The 25,401-nt window shown below is 51.3% G+C and overlaps 2 protein-coding genes and 2 long non-coding RNA genes across 9 annotated transcripts in view; 2 read left to right on the top strand and 2 right to left on the bottom strand.

Moving 5' to 3' along the window:
• Positions 1-824, bottom strand: part of HNRNPUL1 (heterogeneous nuclear ribonucleoprotein U like 1) — a 36,750-nt gene extending 35,926 nt beyond the window's left edge. Inside the window, exon 1 of one of the 2 annotated variants that reach the window (XM_072776922.1) lies at positions 794-824. The gene's annotated coding sequence lies outside the window, so the exon portion shown is untranslated. Of the gene's footprint in view, positions 1-159; positions 286-793 lie in introns of those variants that run through there. The other variant, XM_072776914.1, reaches the window with a different exon arrangement.
• Positions 1-2,647, top strand: LOC140605062 (uncharacterized). The gene is made up of 2 exons (XR_012007831.1): positions 1-873; positions 1,041-2,647. It is a non-coding gene; the product is annotated as an uncharacterized lncRNA (long non-coding RNA).
• AXL (AXL receptor tyrosine kinase) overlaps positions 2,099-25,401 on the bottom strand; it is a 26,689-nt gene continuing 3,386 nt past the window's right edge. For 2 of the 4 annotated variants that reach the window (XM_072776872.1, XM_072776865.1), the window contains exons 5-20: positions 20,850-20,930; positions 20,586-20,701; positions 16,088-16,298; positions 15,637-15,776; positions 14,835-14,985; positions 14,606-14,632; positions 13,175-13,307; positions 12,786-12,877; positions 10,201-10,296; positions 9,953-10,030; positions 8,453-8,545; positions 7,929-8,050; positions 7,230-7,339; positions 4,665-4,824; positions 4,075-4,211; positions 2,099-3,473 (exon numbers count right to left, since the gene is read on the bottom strand). In XM_072776872.1, coding sequence (XP_072632973.1) covers positions 3,122-3,473; positions 4,075-4,211; positions 4,665-4,824; positions 7,230-7,339; positions 7,929-8,050; positions 8,453-8,545; positions 9,953-10,030; positions 10,201-10,296; positions 12,786-12,877; positions 13,175-13,307; positions 14,606-14,632; positions 14,835-14,985; positions 15,637-15,776; positions 16,088-16,298; positions 20,586-20,701; positions 20,850-20,930 — 2,099 coding nt within the window. In that variant the 3' untranslated portion in view covers positions 2,099-3,121. The remainder of the gene's footprint in view (positions 3,474-4,074; positions 4,212-4,664; positions 4,825-7,229; positions 7,340-7,928; positions 8,051-8,452; positions 8,546-9,952; positions 10,031-10,200; positions 10,297-12,785; positions 12,878-13,174; positions 13,308-14,605; positions 14,633-14,834; positions 14,986-15,636; positions 15,777-16,087; positions 16,299-20,585; positions 20,702-20,849; positions 20,931-25,401) is intronic. The other 2 variants (XM_072776883.1, XM_072776862.1) reach the window with 1 other exon arrangement.
• Positions 6,939-18,916, top strand: LOC140605052 (uncharacterized). 2 transcript variants are annotated; one of them, XR_012007829.1, is made up of 4 exons: positions 6,939-8,972; positions 9,297-9,400; positions 9,692-10,347; positions 18,720-18,913. It is a non-coding gene; the product is annotated as an uncharacterized lncRNA (long non-coding RNA). The 2 variants fall into 2 exon arrangements; XR_012007827.1 differs by having other exon boundaries at positions 6,939-9,400; positions 18,720-18,916.

Consider the following 25,401-nt stretch of genomic DNA (forward strand, 5'->3'; position numbering starts at 1 on the left):
GGGGGCGGGGGGGGCGGGGAGCGGCGAGATAAAGTAGATAAATTATCCATCTTCTAACTCCATCGCCTTTATGCAAAGGAAACTTGGCTTCAGAGAGTCCCGCGGGTTTGAAAGAGGCTAAGCAAACACACGGGAGAAAAGTTGCAAAGGAAATCGCACCCTCTTCCCTTTGATCTCAAGGGGCGCCTCTTGCCACGGTCATAGCTTCGCCGCCGCCGTTCTCTACGGTTGGGATCTTACGTGGAGTGGGCGCTCTGCGCGCGACCATAGAGCCTTTCCCCTCCGGGAAGACCTCCAGGAGTTCGCGGGTCTCCACTCCAAATCCTCTAAACCGCTGTCGAGTAGTTCGGGCTGTTTGGCGTCTGAGACTGACAAGTTCAGACACACAGGTTGGTAGTTCAGCCTCACGCTGCAAGGGCAAACGCCAGAGTTTCGCAGTGTCTACCGCGCTGCACCACCACCTGTTGCCTCTTAACTCAAAACACACAAAACTTCTGCAAAGATACACAAAGGGGGGGGGGGTGCGATGCAAACGCCCGTTGCCCGCTAAGCCGCACCGTTACGCCCACGGAAGCCGCACACCACCTCTACTTGGACAAAAACACACGCGACGAGATAAACAAGTGGCCGTGGGTCAGATTGGATGCATCAGTTAAGGGGAACGTAGAAGGGGCCGCTAAGGTCCGCACTGGCAGGCGGCACCGAATGATAAAGACAAAGGACAAGTTACGCTACGAGCTGACACGGCAACCCCGACACACAGCACCCACTCAGAATCGGGGCAGACACTCACGTGGGCCCGGAGGTTCCAGTCCAGACACCCCGCCCCTCGCCAACGTCCGACTTCCTCTCTCCTCCCAGCTTCCCACAAGGGTTTGTTCTAAAAAAAGTTTGTGGCCCGGATTAAACTATCCCCGGTTCTCAGGAGCCGCCACCGGGGGGCGTCCGGGCGCTGGCAAGGGTTTCTCCATGTGCTGCCGGGTGCACCCGGGATCGCGGGCCCAGGATGCATGCAAAGCACAGTGGGTTTGCCTTGGCAGGAATCCCTTTGTGGGCCCGTGATGATCGGAGGTGTCCTGTGCCTGTGTTTTCTTGTGAATTTGAACACTTAAGTCTGTGAGTACCTGTTGTGCTCTGTGTGTACTCTTTGTAATCTGTGTTACTCGGGTTTCTTCCTATCCCTGGTGAGTATATCTGCCTTTCATATGTTTGTAAATATGTTTGTGTCTGTGTAATCTTTTGCATCTGTTACTACATGTGTCTGAATTTCAGCATCTCTCTTATTCGTGGCCAGGTATGCCTGAGTATATCCTAATGGGTTTGCTACTTTGGGGTGCGGAGGAGAGTGTGTCTGACACTGAGTCTCTGAGTGCCTGTTCCTCACTAGGGATTTCGGAGAGGCTGCTGTTTGCATGTCTTTTTGTTTATATGGATGCTCATTTCTGCCCTCTCTGTAAAGGAAGAACTCCAAGACCCCGCCAAACCTTTCTTTTTACTGATGGGAAGTTGCCAGGGAGAGGGGGCTACATGGCAGCTGAGTGGAAACAAGAGGAGACAGAAGTGTGGTTATAAAGTTTTATGTGATCTGAGCCCCTCTGGAAGTGCCAGAGTCCACACCTCTGTACAGGGGGCTTGAGGGACTGGCTCAGGGCGGGGGCAGCATGGCCCAAAAGGAGGGAAATTGCCCCCTGGGGAAAGGAGGCATCCCTAATGCATTATTGCACAGGCTTAAGGGGAGGAGGAAGCAGAGGTGGCTCAGAAGGGGAGAGTCAAACAGAAGAATCTATAAAATTAGAACCTTGGAATCATCCCTTGGAATTCTAGACCTATAGACCTTTAGAATCTGACAGTATTTGAATCTTAGAACTACAATGCCTAGGATCTTAAGACTTAGAACTGTAGATTCTTGGACCCTTAACTAAAATCCTAGGCAGGTGGAATGCCACATAGAAACTAAATATATCCAACACTGGAAATGATTAGAACTTTGGTATCTAGCTAGTCACAACTAACTGTAGTCTTATACCTTAGATGCTAAGGATCCAGAATCTTGGACCGATAGAGTCTAGAGTGTCTTGGAACATAGAACAGAACAACATTAGAATCTTAGAGTTTAATAATCTAGAATCTTGAAGCATATGGTCTAGAATCTTAGACACAGGATCTAGGTTCTTAGACTAAGTCTTAGAACACCACATCTTAGAACATTAGACCTCTGGGCCTCCATCTTTAGACTCTTAGAACTTTTGAATGGCAGATTTTAGAATCTTAAATCTTTAGCATCCAGAATCTCATAATAAGAGTTTCAAGGATCATAAAGCCTTAGAACTTATAATTAACCATTATTAGAATCTTAGAACTTGAGAAGACAAAAATCTAGAAGCCTTACGATATAGAGTCTTACAGCCAGAGGATTTACAGTCTAAGAGGCTTAGAACATCAAATTTTAAAACATTAGGCCTTAGAATCTCCATGTCTAGAATTGCAGTATCTAGAATCTTATACTCTGAGGACTCTGAACCCTAGAAAAACAAAATCTAGAATCATAGAGCCTTGGGTCTTAGAACTAGAATCTTAGAGCTTCAGAACTTAAAATCTTGTGGGCTTTATCAAGAATCCTGGAATCAAAAAAAAAAAAAAAAAAGAATCCTGGAATCAGAAAAATCTAGAGCCATGGACTCTTAGAACCTTAGAATATAGGCCTCACAACTTCCATGTCTGGAACCTTAGCACTTTAGAATTAGAGACTTTGGGATTTTAAGTCCTGCACTTTAGAATTAGAGACTTTGGGATTTTAAGTCCTTAGAGCCAAAGACTAATAACATCTTTGAAACTTAGAACCTTTACATCTAGACTCTTTGAACCTTAGAATCTAGAATCTTGGAATATGAGACCTGGGAGGACCCCTAGGGATTGCAGCCCAACCGCTTCCTTTTACACATGGGGACACTAAGGCATGAAGAAAAGAGAAGATCCATCTGGGATGGAAGTGGAATAGGGTAGGAAGAGAAGGCTATAGTCGAGGATGAGGCCTGGAGTGGTGAAATAGTTGGGGGGGAGGCTCCCCCAGTGGCAGTGCCTAGCTTGGGTCCTGAGAAGGAGTCCCAGGTGGAGCGATGTCTCAGGCTCCATCCTCCTGCCCTGGAGGAGCTGGGGAGCTCCTGTCGGTAGGCAGGGCGGGGCCAGGGGCTGTAGAAGGGCAGAGGACATAGCGTCCAGCAGGATGGACCTCAGCCGCGGTGAGGCAACTGCAGGAATCCTTGGGGTCAGGCTGAGTTGGGGGGTCAGCTCCTCCAGCAGCTCCAAGTGGTTCAGAATGACTCCCACCCTCATCCATGTTGACATAGAGGATTTCCTCGGGCTCCTGGGCAGGGGGCAGGGCTTTCAGTGTGTTCTCCAGATCTTCCCGAAGCTCTGAGAAACTCGGCCGGTCCCGGGGGTTTAGCTCCCAGCACCGGGACATCAGGGCATACCTAGGGCAGCAAAATGAGGGGTGGGAGACTGAGCAGGAGCTCAGAAGGGGAGCATTCTGGGAGTTTGGGGGCATTTTATGGAACTGGAAGGAACCTTAGCAGTTTGGGGTTTGGGAATTCTCAAGAGTTTCCAAGGGGTGTCCTGGGACATGCGGGAGCTGGAAAGGGTCTTGGGGAACCTCCCTGGGTATTGGGTAGTGTTCTAGGGAGGGTTTGCTAGAGCAGACTTTGCCCTCAAAATGCTGGATAAATGTTCTGCTCTCCTCTGCGTGTTGTAAGACAGCAAAGTTTGGTAAGCACTGTCCTAAAGGATCCTGAGGATATCTCAGAGGAGACCTGTGAGTTTGGAGAAGCCCAATATGGCAAACTGGAGGGCTGGCAGAGGGTCCTGGGTGTTGAAGAGCACTGGAGAAATACAGGTGCTCAGGAGTCTGGGGTGAATTAGAATTTTGGGGGTGGGGGGGTCTCAGTGTGGGTTCCTGAACAGCCTGAGGGATTCTGTGCAAGTTTTAGAGGGTTGGGGCCATGTGGGGTGCTCTGGGTTTTGGAGTGAAATCTAGGATGGGACGGGGGTGGGTGAGGGGGTCCTAAGGATCCTCACAGTCCATCCAGACAGCCCACAGGCTGCTTTAGTCGATTTCCCTGGCACAGGTAGTCGTAAATCTCGCTGTTTTCCACTCCTGGATATGGGGTTTGGCCCCGTGTAGCAATCTCCCACATCGTCACCCCAAAGGACCACTGTGGGGGGGGGCAGAAGGGAGAGAATTAGCTGGTCTCTCCTGCACAGAGACACCCCCCAACACATAGGTTCATGGGTACACCCACATATATGTACACATGTGTACATAGCTATCTTGGTACATTGCACACTCACAGAGGTAACTTCCATGCACACATTTACACACTTCATAGACACATGGTCTCATGTGTCACCCTCCACACCCTGGCTGTACACACATGTATACTTACCTCTGCCTCTCCCAACCTAAATTGGCCACATGTCCCCTATATGAACTTGCCACCATGCACGCATGAACCTGTATATATCCCCAGCATGTCCACACCACCGTTCACAGACTCCCACCACACCCGCAGACATGCCTAGCCCATGTGGTCAGGCCCCTGTGCTTCCCCACTGCAGTGAGTGATGAACAGGCCACTGACCCTCGCTCCTCTCAAGGGTGCACCTACCACATCACTCTTGCTGGTGTAGACACGGTCAGCCAGGCTCTCAATGGCAATCCACTTGACTGGCATCTTGGCGATGCGTCCCTGGCGGTAGTAGTCCCCATTGTAGATCTTCTTGGAAAGCCCAAAATCCGCCACACACACGGACATGTTCTCATTCAGCCTGCCCAGATTGGGGAGAGGAACAGGGTGACCGCATTGCCTCCTCTACCAGGAAGCCTGCCCTCAACTCTCAGACTCCGCTTCCATTTCCCACTCTGGCTGTCCTTGGGGGTGAGGATCTGTCAACCCCAGATGGAAGGGAAATGTATTGTTTCTTGTTCCCTCCATATGAAGTTTCATAAACACACCCATGTAACCGCCACCCAGATTAAGAGACAGAATGTCGTGGGACATCATCTGTATAAAGGAATACCACAGAGCAAAGAAAAAGGAACTAACCAATATGTACAAAGTTGTGGGCTAGGGACACCTGGGTGGCTCAGCAGTTGAGCGTTTGCCTTTGGCTCAGGGCATGATCCCAGATTCCTGGGATCAAGTCCTGCATCAGGCTCCTTGGATGGAGCCTGCTTCTCCTTCCTCTGCCTGTGTCTCTGCCTCTCTCTTTGTGTCTCTCATGAGTAAATAAATAAAAAATCTTAAAAAAAAAAAAAAAAAAGCAAGCTAACAAAGACGTGGGCTAGGGGCACCTGGGTGGCTCAGTGGTTGAGCATTTGCTTTTGGCTCAGGGCGTGATCCTGGGATCGAGTCCCACATCGGGCTTCCCACAGCGAGCCTGCTTCTCCCTCTGCCTATGTCTCTACCTCTCTCTCTCTCTGTGTCTCTCATGAATAAATAAATAAAATATTTTAAAAAATTGGATGCTTAACCAACTGAACCACCCAGGTGCCCCAAGAACTTCCTTTTAAGAAAATATTTTATTTTATTTTTATTTTTTAAGTAGGCTCCATGCCCAACATGCAGCTCAAACTCACAACCTGAGATTAAGAGTTGCATGCTCTACTTACTGAGCCAGCCAGGTACCCCTTCAGATTTTTTTTAAGTCACCTCTATGCCCAGTATGGGGCCCAAAGTAACAACCTGGAGACCAAGAGTCGCACACTCCACCAACTGAACTGACCAGGAGCCTCTTAATATTTTAACTTAAAAGCAACAGGTGTGGGATGCCTGGGTGGCTCAGCAGTTGAGTGTCTGCCTTTGGCTCAGGGCATGATGCTGGAGTCCCAGGGTCGAGTCCCATATCGGGCTTCCTGCATGGAGCCTGCTTCTCCTTCTGCCTATGTCTCTGCCTCTCTCTGTGCGTCTCTCATGAATAAATAAATAAAATCTTAAAAAAAAAAAAGCACAGGTGCATAACAATGGGTTGTCTAAAAAATAAACAAACAAATGAATAAAAACAAAAAACCCCCGCAATGGGTTGTCTACTCTGATTTTCAATGTCATTGTTCCATGGGGGGGCTTGATGAGGATCAGCCCAAGTTGCAGAAGGAAAGGAATTTCCATTTCACTGAGTCTATTGAACCCTTTACATACATTTTCTACTTAACAGGAAATACAGGAAACGAGGAATAAGGCAAATGCCACCACAAGGAAACACATACATATATGTCACATCCCACAAGAGAGATGGCCTGGTCTCTTCCAAAGTATATGCTGTAAAAATATAAAACATAGGGGGTGCCTGGGTCGCTCAGTTGGTTAAGCATCTGACTCTTGGTTTCAGCTTGGGTCATGACCTCAGGATCATGAGAATGAGCCCTGTGTTGAGTTCCACATAGGGCTCCCCGCTCAGCACAGAGTCTGCTTATCCCTTTCCCTCCCCCTCTGTCCCTCCCCTGGCACACATGTGTACTCCTTTCCCCTGAATGAATCAATAAAATCTTAAAAAAAAAAAAAAAAAAGTGGTGGTAGGGGAGGCTATTTCAGATTAAAAAGGCCCAAAGGGCCGTAACAACCAAACTCCGTGGAAAAGAATCTTGAATAGATCCTGATTTGGTGCAAAAATAAAACAGCCCTCAAAGACATTTTGGAGGAAAACTGAAGAATCTGAATATGGATTGGACGGGTAGGACCGTATATATGTAGGTATGTATATACACACACCACCCTCACCTTAGTTTAGTTCTGCCCTATTTTCTGGCATGTCTGTTGGCAGGGCAGGGGTGGTGGTGGTGTCTGGTCCCCTTCTTCAATGTGGCGCCTCCCTCAGGGCAGCCCCAGGCAAGACACTCAGCAGGGAGGGAGACAGAGATGAGGCACTGAAGCCTCATGGTGCCACCACCATCATTGGTCATCTCTGCCCCTTTGCTCATCTCATGCCACCCACTGAACCTTCCCTCTTGCCTCTCCTCCACATCCAAGTACCCCTCTCCAGGATCTCAGTTCCAGGCACACCTCCTCCAGGAAGGCTCCTCCAATCCCTTTGCTGACCTCTCTATCGCAGTCCTGAGTTCTGGCCTGCCTGAAGGGTATGTATGTCTAGACCCATCTTCCATCCTGGAATGGAAGAGAGAGGCAGCTCCCTGAAGGAGAGAGTGAGGGGGTATCTTTGCAAGCCTCAACACTCACATGCAGTTCCTGGCGGCCAGGTCTCGGTGTATGAATCTCTTGGTACTCAGATACTCCATGCCACTGGCGATGTCTGCCATGAACTTCACCAGCATCTGAGTGGGCAGGAACTGGGGGCAGAGCAGGAGGGAGTCGAGGTCGGCCAAGACCCTGAGATCCAGCACTCCTCCCTCCCTTCTTCCCTGCAGTGGTGTCCCATGGCTCCAAGAATTAAATCTAACATCTTTCCAATAAGGCCCTGTACAATCTCCTCCTGCCCTCCCCACCAAGTTGATCTAATGTTATTGCCTGGGACATGTGACCTTCACTCCAGCAAGGGGCCTCCTTTCTGGTTTTCAGACAGATTATGCTTGTTCCCACCTCTAAGCCTTTGCCTATGCTGTGCCCTCTGCCAGCACCCCTTCCCTCCAGGTCTCCCCACCTCCTGCTGGTTGCCTCTTCCTTCAAGATTGCCTCCTCAGTAAGACCTTTTCTGTCCACCCAAACTAACTGCCTGGACTCTCTGTGGCTCATCTGACTCTATTTCCTTCCTGGCACCTAAAATTATCTTGCTTATTTGTTAACTTATTTGTTGCCTGGACCCCTCACGGCAGACAGCTCTATGAGGGCAAGTTCTTGGTCACCATGGTCTGATCAGTGCTGGGTACCTAACAGGTGCTCAATTAACACCTGTAGACCAGACAAGGAAACGTCCCTCACCACTGGCTGGTCCCCAAGCCGGGAATAGAGAAGGAAACTGTGCAGGTCTCCATGCTTCATGAAAGGTAAGATGACCACCGGTGCCGGGAAGCCCTCTCGTTCGGAACCCTGGAAACAGACGCCTGAGCCCCCCCCACCGCCAGGCAGCCCCTGTCATTCCAGTTGGACAGAGAGGGGAAGACATCCCCTCCCTCCACTCTGTCTCTCCCTCCCCCTCAAATCTTCCAAATTGTTGGGGGTGGGACGGGTGGGGTGGCAAGGACCAAGCTTCAGAGAAGCCGATTGTAGCACTGTTCCCAGGGAAGTTTCCAGAGCCCTCCTGGGGACCTCAGCTATTTCTGGGAAAGGTCAGAGGTCACATTCCAAGCTGAGAGAAAGAAGGAGGAGGGGAGCTTGCTGATTCTGAAGGAGGGGGAAGCAGAGAGCCTAGAGGTTTGATCTTCCCAGTGCCAGAGGGAGGGGTCTTCCTTCTGGAGTGGCCTCAATGGGGCCTGTAGAGCCCCCTAAATCTGCCCCTCCCTCACCAATGAGCCTCATCACGTTGGGGTGGTCAAATTCCTTCATGCAGACAGCTTCACTCAGGAAATCCTCCAGCTCCGACCTTGTGCAGATAGCAACTTGGGGGAGAGAGAAAGGTGGATAAGGAGGAGGGGAGGGAGGACCCTTTCTCCCCTCCTCTCTTTCATCATCATCCTCTTCATCAAACATGATTACTAAGTACCTGGTGCCACACTCTAGCACTTTCTATATATTAACTCATTTAACCCTCTGAGGTTCTCCCTGTTTTAATGATGGGGAAGCCAAAGCACAGAACGGTCAGGAAATCTGCCTAAGGGCACACACAGCTTACAAGTGAATTAGGCAGAATCAGAAGCCTGGTGGTCCGGCTCTGAGGTCCCTGTGCACACACCATGCTAGGTTGCTTCCCTGGGGATCCATACGATTTCTCCCTTTTTATAACTCAGGACACTGGCTCATAGTGGCAAAGCGAGTTGCCCAAGGTCACACGGCTGGGATTCAAACCGAGGTGAAGAGCATAACCTGGTACGTAAGAAGTGCTCAATAATGAATGAATGGGGAGAGACTGATAACCCCACAACCCAGGCTTTTTGCCCCAGTGATGCAGAAAGGATCCTTCCTCCCTCACCACCAGCGGCAGCCTGACCCTCAGTGCCTCTTCCCTGTATGGAAGGGGCTTGGTCCCAGACTTCCTGTGCTGTGTGACCCTGGACTGGCTCCCACCGTCCCTGACCATGTAAATAATACAGCCACACTCCACATTCATTGCACATAACTACATACGGTTCCCAGCATTAAGTGCTTTGGCTCACCCTAGGAAACAAGGACATTATGATCCTTTTTTTCCAGATGAACGGCAGGCAGCTCAGAGAGGCAGAGTCACTTGCCTGAGATCACACAGCTGGCTAATGAAGCCAGGTGTGCCTCATTCCAGACCTTCCCTGTTCTGTTAGGTAACTCAGGGGGCTGATCCCCAAAAACTAGATTTCCCAGGCTCCCTTCCATACTATTTTCCTGTTGGAGTTTGCCAATGGGAAGTACTGATGGGAGACTGGCAGGTGGGAGGGTGGAGGGGGAGAAGTCAGGGTATTTCACCCTGTCCCTTACTGCTTTCAGCACTGCCTTGGTGAAAGCTGTGTGTTTCAAGCTTCCACAAGGCAGCCCCTAAATCTGTGATCCCAAATCCCACCATGTGTGCCCGGCCGTAGGCTCTGGTGACACCACTTCCTCCCTCTGCCCTTCAGGCCTTGCTGCTGCTAATCTCCAGGTGGCCTCGCTGCTCCATGTCATTCCTATGCCTTTGTAGTAAAGGTCCCCATATTAAATTCCTTCTTTTGAAGTACCTAGTGTGGACTCCATTTCCTGCCCAGAAACCCTGGGATTCTGTGACAGGGCTAATTTGCTACTCACTTTTCTGCTCTTCTGCCTCGTTGGGGGCATAGGGAAAAGGCCTACAGTTATGGGGTAAGGGTCCCATCCACATGGACACACAAGTACAGACTCACTCTTCATTGTCTTCACAGCCACCTTGAGGATAGAGTCATCCTGGTTGAGCTGGCCCTCCATCACTGCTCCAAATTCTCCTGTGGGGGACCAGAGGGAGATATTGACCTCAGGGGGGCTTGTGGGGACTGCATTTCCTGTGACTGGGTAGGAGTGGGGAAGTGAAGGACTTCATGGTTCAGGGGGATGTGTGTGTGTGTGTGTGTGTGTGTGTGTGTACTCTGGGTGAGGGGGCAGGGGGAGGACTCACCTTCTCCCAGGGTCTTCCCCAGCGCCACCTTATGCCGGTCCACCATCACATCCCGAAGCTTCTCCTTCAGCTCTTCACTGATGCCCAGGCTGTTCACTGCATGGGAGATGGGGGTGGACAGAGCCATGCAGCAGGGCTGACACTCAGGTAACATTTGGATATCATGAGGGATGTATCCATTGTTAAAATATTGAAATATTTCTACATTCATTCAAAAACAGCTACTGCCCTGAGCACACATCCCACCTTCGCTCTTCCTCTAGACCCCCTGAATCTTCTCCCAGACCAGCTAAAGGGTTAGAGCCTGGCACATAATCTTGCACCAGTGGGCACCCTGATTGGTCAGTGTCCTGCCAAAAATATTTCTTGACTTTTTATTGAAATATAATCTGCACAAATCCTCATCAAGCAGCTCGGTGATTTCTTTTTGAGAAAGAGAGAGAGCACTTGCACATGCATGAGTCAGGGGGAGGGGCAGAGAGAGAGGGAGAGAGAACCCCAAGAAGACTCCCTGCTGAGCACAGAGCCTGACACAGGGCTCAATCTCACGACCCTGAGATCATGATCTCAGCTGAAAAGAAGAGTTGGCTGCTTAACCAACTGGGCCACCCAGGTGAAAAGTTTATTCTTTCTAGAGAGAGTGCACACGAGTGAAGCAGGGAGGGGCAGAGGGAGAGAATCTTTAAGCAGACTCCCAGCTGAGTGGGGAGGCCCACATGGGGCTCCATCTCATGAACCATGAGATCATGGTCTGAGCTGAAACCAAGAGCTGGATGCTCAAGTGACAAAGCCACCCAGGCACCCCAGCTCAGTGGATTTCTACAAAGCAAACACAATAATATAACTAGCACCCAAGTCAAGAACAGACCATGACCTGCCCTCTTAAGAGTGGCCACCTTCCTGACTTCTCTTCTCATAGATTGGCCATTTCTGTTTGGGAATATAATCATAAACATGGAATCACGTACTATGTTTTCTTTCATGTCTGGCTTCTTTCATTCAACACAGTGTCTATGAGACAGCTGTCATGTAGTTAGTTGTGTGTAATTGCAATTTATTTTCATTGCTATATGGCAACAGTTCTCAAACTTATTGGCCTCAGGACCTGTTCTCATTCTTAAAATTACTGAGGACTGGGCAGCCCGGGTGGCTCAGCGGTTTATCACCGCCTTCCGCCCTGGACGTGATCCTGGAGACCCAGGATCGAGTCCCGCGTCGGGCTCCCTGCATGGAGCCTGCTTCTTCCTCTGCCTGTGTCTCTGCCTCTCTCTCTCTCTCTCTTTCTGTGTCTCATAAATAAATAAATAAATAAATAAATAAATAAATAAATAAATAAATAAAAATTACTGAGGACTACATAGAGCTTTCATTCACTGGGATTATATGGATCAATACTTACTGTATTCAAAATTAAAATGGATAGATTTTTCAAACACAAGAATAAACCAACACACATTTGTCAACCAATAGAGTGTCAACCATCACACATCAGAGAACTTCTAAAAAAAACTCCACGGAACACATGTGAGAGAACGAGAGTGTTAAAGGGCATATAACATCTTGGAATTATTATGAAAATAGTTTTGACCTCATGGACCCCCTGCAAAGGTCTCAGGGACCCTCAGGGACCTGGATCACACTCTGAGAACTGCTGCTGCATGTCACCCCACTAGAGCGCCATGACCTCCTTGCTTCTTATTCTTGCTTCTCCTAAATAAATGTCTTTCCCAGCCCCTTCCAATATCTCCCTGGGGCCCCGGCAGCCTTCTCACTGTGTCCTGGGAAGAGACATCACTCTGTCTCTTTCCTTTCTGGATTTAAGTTTCTCCCAGCTGGAAAGATGAAGAGATTAGACAAGGTGCACTCTGAGGTCCTTCCTTAGCTGGGACCCTTCAAAATTCCACAGTCTACAGAGAGTCTAGAGCTCTTAGAGCATATGGTTTTCCAGATCTTAAGGGTCTATGATATTGAGCCTATGATTGTTTCGGCCAAAATCCATTCCACTCTCTAACATTCTAGAATTCCAAGAGGTAGTTAAGAGGATGAACTTCAGAGCAAAATGACCAGGGTTCAAAGCCCAGCTGTCTAACTTAAAAGCTGTGTGGCCTTGAGGAAGTTACTAACCACTCTGTACCCAGCTTCCCCATCTGTGAAAGTGGAGAGTGACTTACCTACTTCATTGGGTTGTCGTGAGAATTCAATTAAATGACGTGTGGGACACTTAGAACAGCACCTGTCACATAGGAAGTGCTAGGGCTGCCTGTCATTATTGGCTTTACAATTATCTAACCATCCTTGTCCTCTTCATTGCCATCATCATCATCATTATCGTCATCATCATTATACTGTTCTAGGATCCTGTGGCCCTAAAGTTTGGTCTTTCTATAACTTATTGTCTAGGACCCTGTTATTTTAAGGATCTGTGTGGTTTCACAATTCTGTTGTTCTTAGTCTATGGTTCTCACATCCTAGTATTCCGGGGTCTTTGGAAACTCTGGGTTCATGCATCGAAAGAAGCCCGGCAGACCCCAATCTCTACACTTGTCATCCCCACACCAGGGCAGGGAGGTATGAGGTTCACTTACAGGTGGCTTCAGTGGTCCGGCGACTGTAGGACTTGCGAACACGGTACCTAACCACCAGCTCACCCCTCTCCACTGTTGGTTCAAACACCTCTCTGGGGGGAATAGGCAGGAGGTGAGGGCAGGGCAGGACCAGGTGGAACCCCCTTTCTCGGACAACAGTGAAAGCGAACACCACCCTTAACCCCAAGCCCTGCCCGCCCTCTCCTCCAGCATTTGCTGAGTATGACTTGGACTTCTACCTTCTGCCTTCCATTTATTACCCAGACCCTTGACCTCATTCTGACTCTTGGTAATCTCTCATCTCGCACCAGCCTCCTCATGGTCTCCCTGACTCCAGCCTCTCCATCCCAGTCCAAGTTAGCCTCCCTACTCACGTAGTTCCAACTCACCCATAGCGGGTCTCCTTCTTCCGCCGGTGGACAAGGAACAGGGCCAAGATGAGGACACAACCGGCAGCCACGACTGCTCCCAGCAATACATACCACCAGGGCCATGAGAAGGCAGGGGCTGGGGGCTCACTCACTGTCAGGGGGTATGGCACACAGGTCATGGATGAAGCCCTGGATCCTGCTCCCCAGGACCCAAAGATATGATGTTGGAGGGAGACAGATGTGGAAATATCTAATGAGGCATGTAGTAGGTAGGTGCATCTACTTATCCAGGGAGATGGACTTGGGTGTGGAAAACACACAAGTTGTGTGAGCAGGGGAGGGGATGTGTGGAGTGTAGGATGGGTGTGTGGAGCGCATGCGAGGAGTATACAAGGAGTATGAGGCTCATGGACAAACGACCAAGGAATGGTCTTGAGGAACATGCACTGATGATGGAGGGGCTTCTATTAAGCGAGGGATAGAAGTGAAATACATGTGCAAAAGAAGGGTGCACAGAATGTCAGATGGGTATTGGAGGAGTTAGAGGTATGTGAGTGAGGAGTAGTTAAGGCATTTTAGATACACCTCATGAGCAACTTTTTGGTAAGGATGTAACGTTGGTGTGAGAGGAGTGTGGGCATGGGAGGAGATGAAATGGGGTGTCAAAGGGTGGGAATGGGTATGTAAGGGATGGAAATGGGTAGGTACGTGCTGAGTGTCCCAGGAGTTTGGTGTGGGTGTGTGCAGAGTGGGAACGGGTTAGGATTGGCGAGTGTTGAGGGAGTAATGTGTAAGGAGCATCACTCCCTGTGTGCAGGAAGAATTGAAGAGTGTGGGATAGTGTGGATCCAAAATTTTCCAGTATTTGCAATGTGGGATATACGGCGAGTGTGTAAAAAGTGTGCAGTCTGTGAATGAGAAGTGTGGGTGTGCACTGGGTTTGGGAGGCATGTGTGAGGAACGAAGGACAATAATAGGATGAATGGGACAGAAGGCTGGCATTAGTGTGGAAAGGGTATGCAAAGAAATGCAGGAAGGCACATAAGGAATCCTTAAGAATAGTAGGTTGAGTTACAAGAGATGAACTATAATAGTGCTAGGAGGGTACAAAGGGTGTTTGAGAATTGCTGGAGAAATATTTGAGAGGGATGGATTTGAGGGGGATAGCTCATCTGCCTGCCCACCCATCCATCCACCTATCTATCTATCTATCTATCCATCCATCCATCCATCCATCCATCCATCCATCCATCCACCATTCATTGAGTACCTACAATGTACGGGGGCCATTCCTGACAACATCAAGGACCACACAAACCCGAGAAGTAGAAGATTAGAATGATGAGTTTGAGAAACATGAAAGAAATGTCTATGGGTATGTTTGTGGTGATGGGGTCCTCACTGGGCATGAAGGCAAAGGAGGGAGGCAAGAGGGTGTGAAGCCCTTACCCAGCTGGTGGATTGGTTGTCCTTGCCCTGTGAGGAGAAAGGACAGAGGGAGGACTCAGAGAGGATAAGACTGGTGTGACACCGGTGAGACTCTCAGGAAGGTTTTGGGTAGGAAAAGAGCCCAGATTGGGGTAACATTGAAAGGTACAGGGAGCAAGTCAGGGCTATCTGGGCAAGACAGGGTCCTCGTGAATCAGTTGAAGGGGGCTGAGCAGGACTTTGGAGTTACCTGGGCGCCAGGGCTCCAGGGGCACAGGGAGGCTCCAGGGTCCATCCCCAGCAGCAGTGTAGGCTGCCACACACACTGTCAGGTTGGGCACCGTCCCATCCCCTTGCAGCTCCAGGGTCACCTCTCTCTTTAGCCCTATGTCCATGAGCACCTAGGACGTCCAGATGTAGCATCAAGGTAAAGCCCCCACCCCGCCACCCCTAACTCTTAAGACTTCACCCTCACCGTTAAGTCCCTATCTTTCTCAAAGCCCCCTCCCCACCCCCTAGCCCTTCACCCCTACCTCTTCCGACCCATCATCCCCACTGTCACCCCCACCTCCATTCTCCATCCCCATGCCCACTCCAACATCAGCTCCACCGGGACTGGGCCATTGCCTCATTCACAGCCCGTCGTCAAGTGCTAGCAAGTGAGGGACTGAACCCTCATCTTTCCACCCAGGTTCCTCTCTTTATCCCCTCCTAACCCCCCACCCTCTCTCTCCCACCCACCTCTCCAACCCAGGGTGCTGCTTGCTCCAAGACCACCTTTGTGCAAATTAGGAAAAGTCACCCCTTCTTCAAGATGTTATACAATTATCTGCTGTAAAATCATGATAGTACATTTGTAAGTCTACTGAAATGTTTTTCACAAGGACTTGTAAATAGCCACTCCCATTCCCTACCCCTTGCCTGGACCCCTTCTCAGGATGTGCCCTCCTAGGTGTAGTGTGGTCTCATATTACCCCAACTGCACTCGTGTCCTGTCCTCCCCATCTCCCTCCACCCAGCCATTCCGCCCCAGCCCAGCCAGCAGCACCCACCTCGGGGGTGTCCTGGCCTCGGTAGGCCAGCCGGTACCCTAACAGGGTGCCCTGCAGGGGCGCCCTTGGCTCCTGCCAACGCACGAGGGCTTGGCTCCCATTCCGCAAGGCGCTAACGTTCTCGGGGGGACCCAGGGGCACTGGAGGACAGGGAAGAGGGGAAGCTGGCACCCCCACCTCTTCCTGACCCCCTCCCCTGTTCCCAGGAAGCAGGGGCAGGGTGCAAAGGGCATGCGCGTGGGCAACTTGTGCAGGCCTCGCATGAGCGGAAGCAGAGGGAAGAGGTCTGGGAGAGATGCCAGTGGGCCATGCTGAGGGATCAGGGACTGGATGGGAAGGACTGAGGCCACATGGGGTAAATGGGGGACAAGAGCTGCTGGGGGTGGCACTGCTGTGAGCATGGTCCAGCAGGGCTGCAAGTGACATCTGCCTCCGACCAGCCCTTTCTTACCTCCCTCTGGTGTCTCCACAGGAAGCCAGTGGGTCCAGGGTGAGGGCCCCTGGCTACTGGTACAGGCCACCCGGATGTGGTAAGGAGTGTGAGGATGGAGGCTGCCCAGCCGAAGTTGGTGAGGGGGGACAAACGCTTGCAAGGTGAGAGGCTCCTCCGGGGGGTCTGGCTCTCCCAGCTGGACACCCACCCCATCATCTGACAGCACAGCCTGGGGACAGGGAAGGGGCATGAGGACAGGATGGTCACGAAATCTCAAGAGGTAGTCAGTCACACAAGTCGTTGGTGGTGGCCCCAGTGTGATTACACAACTTTGCAAGGATGTGTGTGTGTGTGTGTGTGTGTGTGTGTGTGTGTATGTGAGCTCCATGCTGGGGTAACATGGGCACCTGCATTTGCAAAGCGAGAAGACCACCCAGTTGCACGGTGTGGCTCTGTCATCACTTGCAAAAGCCACCTCTGGCAAGATTTTCCCCTCTCTGAACCTCAGTTTCCTTATCTGGAACATGGGGGCTTGGAGGAGCAAACACCTTCCAGGGCTGCCTAAAGGTTGAAAGTAGGACAAGCTGCACAGCGTGTGGCAGGCGGTCAGCATCAATAGAATGACGATGACATTCAACCACAGGCAAAAGTCGCAAGAGTAGGGACACCTGGGTGGCTCAGTGGTTGAGCATCTGCTCTCATCTCAGGGCGTGATCTTGGGGTCTTGGGATCGAGTCCCACATCGGGCTCCCCATAGGGAGCCTGCTTCTCCTTCTGCCTATGTCTCTGCCTCTCTGTGTGTCTCTCATGAATAAATAAATAAAATCTTTAAAAAAATCAGAAGAGTGGGCATCTCTAGGGGCTGAGGGATACTTGTGGGGAGCTGGTGGGTGGTGATTTGGAGGCTCGTGACAATACGTGAACATTCATGTTTAAGGATCTAGGTGGAGAAGCCTGGGTGGCTCTGCAGTTGAGCGTCTGCCTTTGGCTCAGGGCGTGATGCTGGAGTTCCGGGATTGAGTCCACGCAAGGCTTCCTGTGGGGAGCCTGCTTCTCCCTCTGCCTGCATCTCTGCCTCTCTCTGTGTGTCTCTCATGAATAAATAAAAAAATCTTAAAAAAAAAAAAAAAAAGGATTGGGACGCCTGGGTGGCTCTGCGGTTGAGCATCTGCCTTTGGCTCCGGGTGTGATCCCAGGGTCCGGAGATCGAGTCCCACACTGGGCTCTTTGCATGGAGCCTGCTTCTCCCTCTGCCTGTGTTTCTGCCTCTCTCTCTCTCTCATGAATAAATAAATAAAATCTTAAAAAAATAAAGGATCTAGGTGTACATGAAAGATTATGTACATTATGTATGTTACAGCTCAATAAAAAGAAAATCCCTTTACACATCTGAATTCATTTGACCCTGACGTCAGCCCTGCCTGTGGGTACTGTGTGCATCTCCACTGACAGATGAACACATTGAGTCTTAGAGAGATGGAATCACTTGCCCAAAGTCACCAGCTTGTCACTGACGACGTTGGGAACGAAACCCCAACCTATCTTCAAAACCTTTGCCCCGCTCACAGTGAGGATGTCCATTTAAGAACATGGGTGATAGGGGATCCCTGGGTGGCTCGGCGGTTTGGTGCCTGCCTTTGGCCCAGGGCGCAATCCTGGAGTCCCGGGATCGAGTCCCACGTCGGGCTCCCGGCATGGAGCCTGCTTCTCCCTCTGCCTGTGTCTCTGCCTTTCTCTCTCTCTCTATCATAAGTAAATAAATAAATCTTAAAAGAAAAAAAAGAACATGGGTGATAGTAACAATACTTCTCCCCTGTTCAGAGGGGCCGTGTAGCTCAGTGCTAAACACGGATGCTGGATCTGATATTCTAATCCAGCCTCTACCAGCATCTAGCTCTCTCTGTGCCTTAGTTTCCTCATCTATAAAATGGGATAATAGTGATGGTTCCCTGATTTGCAGGGTTGACTTGCAAGCGTTTAACTTGTAAGCGTTTAGAAGAACCTGTGCACACTGAGTGCTTACCGTGATTATTTTGTGTGTGCGTGAGAGGTTGCCAGAATACAAATGTGAAACTCTGCACACCCTACACAGCAGCACAGGTTGGGAGGCTCATCTGGTCCCTGGGAATAGCATGATCGGCATGGCAGGGGCCACAGCTGGGCAATATATTTGTACAGCCCTGCCACACAGAACCACACACCCTCTACAGCCATACAAGCACAGTCCCACACGGTAAGGACGCTGCCATCCCCCCTCAGGAAGCAACCAGGAGACCCAACCTACACTGCCACACTGTGTGTTCAGAAGGAGTTTACTGCTTATGGGTGTGGACCCAAAATTCTTTGGATCCAAGTCCTGGCTTGGTTATCATCTGCTGTGTGACCTAGAGTGGGTGTCTTTACTTCTCTGAGTCTCCGTTTCTATCTCTGGAAAATGGGCATCCACGAGTCCTCCCTACCTGGCAGGGTGTGAGACTTAATGACATACCGCATGTAAGCTGCTTTGCACACCCTGTCAACAGCTAACATTTCTTGAGGACCGACCCTGTGTCAAGCACCCTGCTTGATACAAGCACAATCCTAGATGAACTCACTGGCTTTTTACCACCACCCTCTGAGGTCAAATTCTTTTTTCATTCCCATTTCACAGATGAGGAAACAGAGGCCCAGAGAGGTTCAGCAGCTTGCCCGAAGCCACACAGAGTCCTGTGTGGTGAGGATAGCACCATGAGGCCTGGTAGGGAGTGGGCAGTTGGTGGGTAACAGGATGGGTGGGGGGGAGCTGTCCCCATGCCTGCTCTCTGACCTGCAGTGACAGATGGGAAGGGGAACCTCTGCTGGGGCAAAGGGGAGAGAGGGACTTAAGTCCAGACAGTCAGCCTCCCAATGCCCACTCCCACTTCTCTTTTCCCTGTCACCCTCCCGTTCGAACCCTCCCACCCAGGCCAGGCACAGCAGGAAGTGAGCTCTGGAGAAGGAAGAGGACACACTTCTGCTTTCCTTTGCCACTGGACGCATGTGGGTTAGGGGTACGGCTGATGCCTGACCTGGCATTTGAGGTCTCCCAAATGGGCCCAGTCTTGGTGATTGAATCAGTTTTATCTTTTTTTGGCCAATGGGATAGGTCACTTCCCCTCTCTGGGCCTCAGTTCCTTCCCTTGAAAACGGGAAGATTAGCAGATTATTTTCTAGGTTGTTTTTTTTTTTAATTTTAATTTTAATTTTTATTTTCTAGGGTTAAAATGACAAGTGAATGAGATTATGTCTGGGGCATGTAATTAAAAGAAAGACGGCTCTTACTCGATGGAGCACTGGCTCTGAATGGACTCTAAGGATAAGGAGGTGAAGGGGATTGTATGGGTTTGGGGAGATGCGGGTTTGAATCCCACCTCCGCCACTTCCCACCTGTAATCTTGGCCAGGTTGTTTAACTACTCTGAGCCTTAGTTTCTTCATCTGGAAAGCAGGTGTAACCATAGACCCTGCTCCATAAACACACAAGGGGGTGTGCGTAAGGAACTGACGCTCCATAAAAGCTGGTCATTATTAATTATTGTCATCTGTCTTGGCAGGCACTATCCAAGCCTCACTCCAATTTCCAAATCTCAGAAAACATCAGGCCAGAACTTTGTCTTGTACTCAGAGATCTGCATTTGTTTTTCTTAGTATAGAATTGGAATGAATTTGGTGTCGAAAGCTGGGTCAAGAGCGTTTCAGGTCACGTACTCCTCCAGCAAACATGCCCTACTAGAGGGGCACCTGGTGGCTCAGTGGCTGTAGCATCTGCCTTTGGCTCAGGTCGTGATCACGGGATCCTGGGATCGAGTCCTGCATTGGGCTCCCCCTGAGGAGCTTGCTTCTCCCTCTGCCTGTGTCTCTGCCTCTTTCTCTGTGTCTCTCATGAGTAAATAAATAAAATCTTAAAAAAAAAAAAAAGGTGCCCTACTTGAGGTCAGCACTGGGCAATCGTGAGGACCCAGTGGTGACTGAGATAGCCGGGACCAGCCTTTCCAGAGCTCCCAGTCTCGTGTGGGGACAGACTTACCCCCAGATAGTGACAACCCCGAGTGATCAGGGCTGGGATGGGAGAAGCATAAGGCTGTGGGCACCCGATGGTGAAAGAGATGGCTCTGAGCCCTGCTGTCTCAGGACTCCTACTCTGGCCAGTCAATATTACTAATACAAAAAAAAAGTTAAAACAGGTGATAGCTTATTATGCATTTCCCGTATTCCAGATGCTATTTTAAGTTTGTTGTCTACATTCACTTATTGAATTCTTACAGCAAGCCTATCTGCCCATTTTACAGATGAGAGAACTGAGGTCCAGTGATGTTAAGTCACGGTCTAAGCTCCTGCAGCCAGTGCTGGGGGAGTCAGGATTTGAACCCAGGACATCTGGTGGGACTTGAGGCTCTACTGCCTCTCAACACATGAATGGCTGGGAGGGCGGGTTTCCCAGGGAGGAGATGGGGGCTTCTGTGTGGTGGAAGGAGGGCTGAGCAAATGTGAGGTCTCACCTGCAGGGTGCAGTGCGTGAGGGGATAGATGCCACTCAGGCCTGGAGTCCAAGCCACCTCCAGCTCTGTGGGCTGGCGGGAAACCAGGTGGAGGTTGCGGGGCCGCTGGGGGAGCACTGTGGAGAGATGAGGGGAAGGACTGACCCTGGGGGGCCTTTGCCCAAGCTCCCCTCCACCCCCACCCTGCCCTTTACCTCAGCTCCGACCTTTGGCCCAGACCCCACATCCTCTGACACCCAGCTCCCCAGCTCCCTTTCCTGTCACCTGTGATGGTGGCTGTGCGGGATGTGGTGACCCCCTTGGCATTATGGGCTTCACAGGAGAAAGAAGATGTCTTGTTCAAGCCTGGGGAGCCATAGAAAGAGAGGCCCAGTGTCAGAGAGGGGAGGGAGGATTTCCCAGGCATGCTGGGCCACCTCCTACCATGCCCTGCCTGATAGAGTCAGGGCGGCCCACATGGGCACCTGCTTGAAGGGAGAGTTGTGGGGGCGGGCGGGATGAATTGTGAGCACAGGCCTCCATCGCCAGCCCAAGGAGAGGCTGATGGCCTCAGTCCTAATGCTCCACCACATAAACACACACACCTACTGATGCACACCAGCACCCATACAGATACACACATACATATATACACACTTAGCACATAGATTTATAAAAACCCACATAGAAAAAAAAAAACCCCACATAGACACACACACACACTTATATACTCACACAGGCAACACTTAGAAACACACATGCTAAAACACACATACTTATGCGTGTGCACAGAGGTAGTTACAAATAGACACACCAGGCACATACACTAACACAGTTATACACACACTTGCAAAAGCACACATACTCATACCTAGACACACACCAACACACACATTCATGTGCACACGCACACAGGATCACATAGAGCCTCACGGATGCACATAGTGGCACAGATCCCTAACAGGCACACACCAAAGGAGCACCCTCATGGATGTGTGTAAAGCTAGAGGTGTTTGCTCATTTTAAAGCTCAAAGCTCAGCTCCTAGCAGCTCCCCTCCTTCTCCTTCCCTCCCTAGCCTCCGGGTGTTTCTGGAAAACAGGCATCAGGCATGTTCCTACCTCAGGAACTCTGCATTTCTGTTCTCTCTGCTTGGATCAGTCTTCCCACAGATGTGCACATGGCTCCCTCCCACCCTCCTTCACATTTGGTACCCAGACCCCCCCTTCTCCTTGGCTCTGTCCCTGGCTGCCCTGTTGAGAGCTGGGACCTCACGTCCACATCTACCGTCTCCTCAGTTTTACTTCTCCTCTTTGGGTCTTCTCATCACCACATACTTTACCTATTACCTATTACCTTTACCTATACCTATTACCTGTATATCTTGCTCACTCAGCTACTTGTCAGCTCCAGGACTGCGGGGGTTTCTATCTCTTCTGTTCCCTGCTGTCTGCCCCAGGGCCTACAATGGCCTTGCACACAGTAGGTACTCCATAAGTGCCTGTTGAACGAGTGAATGAATCTATGCGTATGCCTTTGTGTACTTATGAGTGTTTCTGGGTATGTATGTATGTAGAAATGTGAGCTTGTGTAATTCTCCGGGTAAGTGATTTAATATGTGTCTTTTTTCTTTTGTTAAGGTCTTATTTATTTATTTATTTATTTGAGAGAGAGAGATAGGGAGAGAGAGCACAAGCCAGCTCCCTGCTGGGCAGGGAGCCCATCCCAGGGTCCTGGGATCCAGACCTGAGCCGAGACCTGAGCCAAGACCTGAGCCCAAGGCAGATGCTTAACCAACTGAGCCACCCAGATGTCCCAATATGTGTCTTGAGTACCTGTTTCTGGGTGTCTGGGGGTGGACTGCCCCCCCTCCACAGTGTGGTGCTGGTGGGAACACAGGCAGACACACACCGGCACAAAGACATGCACTGAGAGACAAACATGACACAGACACACAAACACAGACATACACAGCTATACAACATCCACAGATTCACACACAGAGAAATAGAGACACACACGGTGGGTGACAGGATGTAAGAGGACCAAGTCTGAGTCTGCACGTGCGACCGCAGGTCTGTGTGTGTCTATGGATGTTGCGTGCCTGTGTGTGCCTCCTGCTCGGTCTGCGTGTGTGTGTGTGTGTGTGTGTGTGTGCGCGCGCGCGCGCGCCTGTGTTCTCACCACCACCATCCACCCGCAGACACAGAGTTTCCTTTTCTCAGTCGGCAGAGGGAGCGGACCCAGGGAAAGTGGGCCGAGGACGGAAGGGGGTGGGCAGGGGCGCTCCCCAGCGCCGCTGCCCGGGCACAGCTCCCCGCCAAGGTCAGGTGCCCGGCGCAGCCCCCGCCGGCGGGGGAGGGCAGGAGCGCCCCGGGACGGCTGCCCGAGGGGGGGGAGCCTGGGGCCGCTCCAGCCACCTGGCACGTGGGGGCCCGCCAGGGTCACCATGCGGGGGCTGGCGCTGCCCGCCCGCCCTCCCGCCCGAGGAGCCCTGGGGCGGGAGGGAGTTCTGGAACCCGGTCCCGTTCCAACCGCAGCATTCCTGCCCCCGCCTGAGTCACCGGGGCGCCCCCTCCCGCTCCGGCACTTCCGGCGGCCTGGGGGGCCGCGGCCCAGGATCCCCCTTCCTCGGCCCGGCGCACCTCGAGGACGGGGAGAGCAGGGATGAGGGGCCCTGGGACCCTCTCCCCTCCAGCGGGCTCTGCCTCCGCGGCTGGAGCGGGCCTGCTCCAGATGTGCTTTCCAGATGCACTGTCCCTCTCCCTCTCCCTCTCCCTCTCCCTCTCCCTCTCCCTCTCCCTGTCCGCTCCTCCTCCCCCCTCCCCCGCGCTTTTTCCGAGGGAATCAGAGGGATGGAAGGAGAGAGGGCACGCCCTGAGTCAGAGATCGAGGGACAGACACACATAAACGGACAAAATTCCTTGACACAGCCCCCCTCCCGCCCCCACCCAGCACACACAGTGAATCACACAGGGGCCGTTACTGGCACAGAAACAGAAAACGTGCACTGGCTAAGTGACCAAGGACTGATGGCAAACGCGCAGGGACACCAGTATCCACTCAGCGACTTGCACGCATGTACACAGGGGCTGACATCGGGGCACACACACAAACATATATCCACAAACATAAACACACAAACATGGGTACCTGGACTACAAACACCTAGCAACACAATGTGCCAGGCTGACACTGACAAACACATAAGCCCTCCCCAGGCTGAAATACACACACACCGCGAGCGACACACGCACATGGAAGTCGAGGCAGCCCCGCGGATACACACCAGGACATGAATGAGGTTGATGTTGACTTGCTCGCAAACAAACACAGCCAGTCCTTCAAACACAGCTGGACACTCAGGTTGCTTCAGACACATATACGGAGATGCAGACTATACAAAAACACACGCTTGCATAAACACTGATGCAGACACTCAGCTGCCGTGTGCACGGAGGCGGCATAGACGCACACATACACGCTGGTTGGTAAGTTTATGGCCCAAGAGGAAATCAGGGCTGGGGTTGATACACAGGGAAACAGGACAGAAGCAGTTGTGAGTTGTTGCTGCCTGCTGTGAATCTCTCTCCTTCATACACACAGACACACACACACACACACACATGCACAGATACAGGGTCCATGTGAGAGTCACAGACCAACACACTCACCTTGTGACACATACGAGAAACCACAGAGACATCCATGGACACAGGCATAAATACACACGGACAGCCATAGTCAGGAGCAACATACCGAGGAACACCGAGCTGTCCACTGATACATCCTGATTCCACAAGGATACAGATGCCCCCACCAAGACACACTCACAGCCATAGATGCACACCTGTGAGGTGACTAAAGGAGGTATATACTAAATAGCCACAAAACACTGCCTTCCCTCACTTTGCCATCTCTCCACCCCGCCCCCACACCCACACTCCACCTTCACACAATGAGTCACACCTGTGAACACACAAACACAAAGGAGGACGGACACCAGGCTGACACTGGTATTCTTAGACACACACACACACACACACACACACGTGCGTGCACACACTAAAAATCCATAGAAGCTGGCCTGCCCTAAAGTGCAGCCTCATCCAAGGAGGTTGATGCCAACAGACACTGAGACACAGAGATGCAGATCCAGTGGGACATGGATGCGTCCACACCCAGACCTCACACACACACAGAGATACACATACAGACAGCCTCCCCCTACAGCTCTACCACACACTGATACACACGCAGGCCCTCTTATGCCCGTGGCGAGGGGTGTGTGTGGGGCATTTCTCCTTCCTGGGATGGGGTGCGGGGCCCATCCCCCACTCCCTTCCCATCTCCAGGGTCCTGCCAGGTTGACTCAGACCCCAGAGCCACGGACCTGAGTCACCCCTCTAAGGGCTGGCATGCTCACCACCTCATCCTTGCACACTCAGGGTCCCCGGAATGTTGAGAATGTGGACACCTCCCTCTCCTGCCTGGGGAGACCCTCAGGCAGGAGGTTCCCCTCCCATCTCTGCAGATGAGGCTGCAGGTTGGAGGTGCCAGAAGCTGAAGCCCTCCACGGTCAGCTGCCTCCCTCTGCCTGATCCTAACCCGGTTGTGTTCCCCAATCTCTCCTTCCTCAGTGAGCGTGGTAGGGGGGACCTCTGCATCCAGCGGCCCTAGCTCTGCCTCTGACTGTTCCGTGATCCCAAGTGAGGTCCTGCCCATTGATGCGGTGCTGAAGGGGATGGAACTAGGAGAGTCTCTATTGCTTCTCAGACCTCTCTGTCCTGTCTCTCTCTCCATCTTAGGTTACCCGGGTGGCCTGTCTCTCCTGTGTC

Source organism: Canis lupus, chromosome 1, assembly GCF_048164855.1.
Source record: "Canis lupus baileyi chromosome 1, mCanLup2.hap1, whole genome shotgun sequence".
In the NCBI taxonomy this organism is placed as follows: Eukaryota; Metazoa; Chordata; class Mammalia; order Carnivora; family Canidae; genus Canis; species Canis lupus.